At 32.0% G+C, this 5,789-nt stretch overlaps 1 protein-coding gene across 1 annotated transcript; it reads left to right on the top strand.

Moving 5' to 3' along the window:
- The first annotated feature begins 3,561 nt into the window (after positions 1-3,561).
- On the top strand, positions 3,562-5,296 carry LOC143553433 (F-box/FBD/LRR-repeat protein At1g13570-like). Its single transcript, XM_077043434.1, has 4 exons — positions 3,562-4,351; positions 4,422-4,529; positions 4,616-4,768; positions 4,856-5,296. The coding sequence occupies exons 1-4, from the start codon at positions 3,725-3,727 to the stop codon at positions 5,135-5,137; spliced, it is 1,170 nt and encodes a 389-aa protein (XP_076899549.1). The 5' UTR covers positions 3,562-3,724; the 3' UTR covers positions 5,138-5,296.
- Positions 5,297-5,789: the final 493 nt, after the last annotated feature.

The raw sequence follows: 5,789 nt of genomic DNA, 5'->3' as shown, positions 1-5,789 counted from the left end.
GGATTATGAGATCTAGGGCTTTAGGGAGGTTTAAGGTGCTTATATATGCTAAACCTATAGACCTCAAGCCCATTACCACCCTTAAGTCTATGTTTTATGTCTAAGCCTATAACCCGACTTATTATTATTTATTATTTAAAATTAGTCCATTTAATAACAATAAACCTTATTATTATTTACAAATTCTCGGATGTTAGATAACGTGGTTTCTTCTGATCTGACATTACGTTCACGGCTGTAACTGGAGAATTTTATAAGAAATGATTCGTAAAGAACTCTATTACTTGCGAGAAATCGAGAGAATCACTTTTAAATTAATTTCAACTTTTATTAATTTATATATTACTATTATTCTTTGTCAAAACTTAAAAAAAAAGTTGAATTTTAAAATTTGTAGTTAGCAAGATTTCATATATGTAAATATCTAATCCATTGTATTACACATATTATTGACTACTTATATCACAAGGAACGTTTATAATACTCTGGATTATGTTATGTTTGAATTTTGTTTACATTTTCAATCGGGTGTTCCTTAGATTATATGTATGAATTAAATAACATAAAATACTTTTCTATTATATCCACTCATTTTTTGATGATGTGAGCTGATGGATCATTTTGACACCACGATTTGTTTGGTGCCGATTTCTACATCACCATTGAATCAAAGAGATTATTATAAATGTTTTATTTTTTTATTTATTATTCTCCTTTTATCAGTTTATGCCTCATTGTCAAGTCGGCACTAATTAAATGAAGGAAAGTAAAAATGTTGAAATATATTTTCTATCTTATCTTATCAACTCATTATTGTTTTCCATATATCTTTTCGATTATGATATGCATGTATTGCGAGTACACAAAATAAATGTAAGTGGTGCTCTAGTCATGCTACTGAAATCTTACCATATTTAGGACATGAGATTACATATTACAGAAAAATCAATCCATTCGGATACTTCTTTAAACCTTTTTCTTTTGTTTTCGTTATTTATGTAATCTTTTCATATTACACAGCTATATTTTTATATCTTTTTAATTCGATAGGCATTTTTCATAATTTTCAACTGTAACTAAATAAGACAATGTATAGTGGGCGTTTCCCACCCTCCCCTCCCCCCTTCCAACCACCAAACGCCTGGAACATCGTCCCCGGGGTGTTTTGGGCTAACTTTTAGCTTGAAGAGTTTCCTACAAAACGCTGGATGGGGGAGAGTTTGGCCAACCAAGATTTTTGACTTCACATTCATTGTTTTATTTAGATTAAAAGTAATAATTGTATAATCATCGAAGGCAGGTTATGATGCATTTTATCATTGCACCATGTTTTTGCAAAATGTCTCATTGGTTAAAATGGGTCCCCATCAAGATTAAATGTTTTATTTGGAGGTTGTTATTGGATCGCATAGCAACTAAATGTGTTTAGTCAACAAAAGGTATTATTTTGGATGATGTTCGTTTTGTGTTTTGCAGAGACAACGTTGAAACCACACAACATATGTTTGTACAGTGCAAGGTGACTCAAGTAATATGGTTGTTTATACTTGATTGGGTTAAGCTGTCAAGACGGCTGAATTTTAATTCGGTGGAAGAAATTCTAGACTTCCCAATTTAAATTATTAAGGGTAAAGAGACTTGTCACGCGGTGCAATCAATCTTGGCGGTTACGTGTTGGATAATTTGGTTATCAAGAAATGACTTAATTTTATAGAACGTCCCTTTCTTGTGTTCTAAAATGGTGAATGACATTGAGTCGACCTATTTCTTATGGGTGAAGCAAAGAAGCAAAAATGCAAAATTAGAGTGGGATGAATGGTGTCAGTTTAACTTTGTTAATTTTCCAAAATAATTAGTAGTTCGGTGGGGTTGGTTTTTTTTTGTTTTGTTTAGCTTCTTTTGCTTGGGTTACTTGCCTCTTGTAAATAGTCTATCTTTTGTTTTTATTTAAATCGGCCTTTCAAAAAAAGTGTAAAATTGTTACAAACTAAACGTTATTAGAACAAAATGTTTTTTTTATAAAGGTCATGTTATTCTAAATGGGGAGCAAAAATAAGTAGGAATAATAATTTGTAACTAAAAGAACCCCTTATAATAATATTAATAATAATAATAACAATAATAATAAAATTATAACTAAAAATTTAATAAAAAAACGAAAAATGTAAAAACACAAAAATGTTTTCACCGTCTTCGTTGTTCTAAAAAACACACACAATGTTGAAGAAAAAAGATCATTGTGTTTGTTTATTAATCATTGTGTTTGTTTATTTTCGTTATTGATTATATATTTTTCCTATATACCGTGTCTTTTTTTCCTTAATATTGTGTTTTATTACTCAATATCGTATTATATTTTGTTCAGTATTTGTTATATTTTACGATCTATTGTGTCTTTTTTTATTTATCATTGTGTTTTTTGTTTGTTTCCGTCACAATGTCTTTTTCTTGGCATTGTGTCTTTTTGACGTTTTTTTTGGAACGGGAATGACGAATAAAACATTTTATTTTTTTTGTTTTTTATTTATATTTTGAGTTATGATTTTTTAAAATTATTTTTCTAAGGGATTTTCTTTGTGGTCACAACTCACGAATCCTTTCACCTTTCTCGTTTTTATCTCCTTTTATTTTAACCTTTTCCTAAGTTTAATAGGGGTATTTTACAGTTTGAAAAAAAAATAGGGGTATTTTTAAGAAATTTAGATAAAATAAACCTAATATATATAATTCTTAAGAAAATTACCCAATTACCCTGGTTTCAGTGTGCATTTCTTCCCCTGTTTTCCAACCTAAATTCGCCGCTGCCAATTACGTGTTCGACGATTACGCTGCTTATTTGGGGAATTTAGGGCTTACTTACAACGTTCAGTCTTTCATATTCTTCCTTCAGGTTAATTTGAATTTTAATTATTTGAATTGTTGATTACTGTTGTTTTCATTTTCAAAATTCATAAAAGTGCTTGCTAAGTTGTATAACTTGTTAACAGGCCATTTGCCTGATTAAATTGTGGATATACAATTTAAAAAATATATATTTTTAAATCCAACCCGTCTTGACCCGTACCCGTTTTGACCCGAACCAAATCAACCTTTTTTTTATTTGACCCATTCTGACCCGACCCGACCTGTTTGCTTTGCTAGTCCTACTATATATATGTTTAAATGATTTAAAACTCAACTTGCTCCAATAACCTTTTTGGGAAAGTTAATGTAAATGTAATCGATGGCGAAGCTTGGACGAAAACGTGCGCGCAGACTCAATACGTAAAGAAATTGTCATAAACGGGGGATACCCCGGGCCACCATTATCCTTCGCCACTGATATGTAATAAACATATTTTTTGGATCTCCAACTAAAACAAGACTCAAAACATGCACTTTGGCCCTGCATGTCCAAAAGCAATAGCAGCAAATAAAGTATTTCAAGTAGCATCTTGAATGGTTAAACAACTTGCATTAGCCATTACATTACTAAAGGTGATTGCATGGTAGAATATTTAGACGACAAAGGCGGGGAGTTCATAATACCTCACCTTCAAGCCGGTCTAGGATATAAAATAAAGAACAGGCAAAAAGAAACAAGTTCAAATGGCTAATCATGTGTAGATGTAATTAGGACTTATTATGTTGTATTTGGTAAGTTTTCTATTTGTAAATAGTAAACGAAGTTCATCAAAGATCCATTTTCACAGTTTGCAGTATATTCCAACTAAAACAGCCTGAGATGAAAGCTAAACGTTTATCTAAAGCTCAAGGATTGGATATAATCTCCGCACTTCCTCAAGCAATAATAGAATTCATACTATGTCTTTTACCAGTAGAAGAAGCAGCAAGGACAAGTATCCTCTCACGGGACTGGAGGTACAAGTGGACCACCATTCCTAAACTCGAGTTTGTTCAATCTGAAGACAAGCAAGTGTTTGATTCCAGCGAAACATTTGATGACTTATGTATTGCAAGGAGAAACATGGACTTGAGGTGTAAACTTTTCTACGATATACATCAAGTTCTGTTACTACGTCATGGTCCAATACATGAGTTCGCCCTTACAATGGATGCACCTCATACATGTTTCGAAATTGATCAAATAATACTTCATTTGTTGAGGAACCACACCGTCAAGAAATTAACACTTGACTTTTACGAGGGCAGTTTCTATGGTTTGCCCTTATCTTTCTTCTCGTTGCATCATTTAACGGACTTATGTCTTGAAAATTGTGATATCAACCATAAACCAATATTCAATGGATTTGGTAGCCTTACAAACTTGTCACTGACACACGTAACGATCTCTAAAGAAGCTCTTCTACATCTATTATCTAATTGTCCATCACTTAAGACATTATGTCTGGTAAGTTCATATTTGTATATTCATTCTCATGGGCTTTTAAAACTTAAAAGAATATTCTAAGTTTCTGCAGCAAATATCTGAAGAAGATTTTCAAGATCGTACATATCCCAGCATTACGGAGTTATTCAAATGTTTACCTGTGATTGAAGATCTCACCACTTGGGGTTATATCATTCCGGTAATGCTTATCCACATTATATATAATTTAAAGAAAAATAAAATAAAATTTTGGTGGTTAATCATTGATTTGGTTTGTGGTTGAAGCCGTTAGTTGACTCCTCGCTTCCACAAGAGTTACCACCCTCACTAATCCGCCTCAAAACCTTTTGTATTGATGAATTCTGTTTTGTTGATGGCTATGGATTGCCTTTTCTTGCTGTTTTGATTAAATGCTCGCCGAACTTGGAGAAACTTAAGGTGCAGGCAAATAGTATTAAGGATTTAAGTCTTATATTTTATTTATATTAACTATGGCAGTTTATTGACACAAGAATCTTGCTGTAGATAATTGGATACCATGTATATCATGATGACATAGAGCCCGATAACATGGAAGAATATTCAAATGTTTGGTTAGAGCGTTTGAATGAATTGGAGATTGATAATTTGAATAACTATGAGCCTGAGTTGGAGTTTGTGAAATTTATCTTGACAAGGTCACGCAATCTAAAGAAGGTGACATTGGTAAAAAATTATATGCTTAAAGAGAATCAAAAGTTGGATATGTTAAAAGTTCTCTTAAACGCTCCACGCGCATCACCAACGGTAGAAATTGTTGTAAGTTAAGAATTACGTACCGGTTAGAGATTTTTGTTATGTTTGGGTCTTAGTTTATATGAACAAACTATTTCGTGTCTAAAATAGAGACATGAGAGGGCCACACTACATTTGATTTTAGAGCATATTCTAGTAGGCATTTATCTCCTTATCTTAATTGAAGTTAGTGCTCCTTGCTTACGTAATTCATCTTTGTGCTTGTCAATTCAACAAAAGTATTCAAATATAAATTAAATACATCTTGTCGTTTATTAATAGAAAAAAACTTCATGCTCCAATTTTCCAAACGATCTCTCATTTTGAGTTAATTACTTTCATGATGTATCGGTTTTATCTAATTTAATTTAAATTAATCTTGCAATTATTTATATAGAGTTTGGGGAAAAAGTTAACGTACAAATGAAATTAACGTGCTAATTGTGATAATCAAGTAGAGTAATCATGAGGGGGTCGGAGTCAATTTGGGGGATAGCCTAACTTTCCCGCCAAATCGAGTAATCATTAGGGGGTCGTAGAGTAATCATTTAACGTGCTAATTTATAAATCGAGACGAATTTTTTTTGGCCCTTAAAATTGACTCCGTTTACACTTGGTTTTTAAACATAACATAGCCTTAACATAAACTTTTAAATGAATGCAGTCTTTAGCTTGATTGGATAGC

This window comes from Bidens hawaiensis, unplaced genomic scaffold (genome assembly GCF_021521415.1).
Source record: "Bidens hawaiensis isolate Kalapana, Puna unplaced genomic scaffold, B.hawaiensis_p1.1 tig00001032_1, whole genome shotgun sequence".
Classification (NCBI taxonomy): domain Eukaryota; kingdom Viridiplantae; phylum Streptophyta; class Magnoliopsida; order Asterales; family Asteraceae; genus Bidens; species Bidens hawaiensis.
The sequence above is the reverse complement of the archived record's forward strand: the minus strand, read 5'-3'. Positions and strand labels throughout refer to the sequence as shown.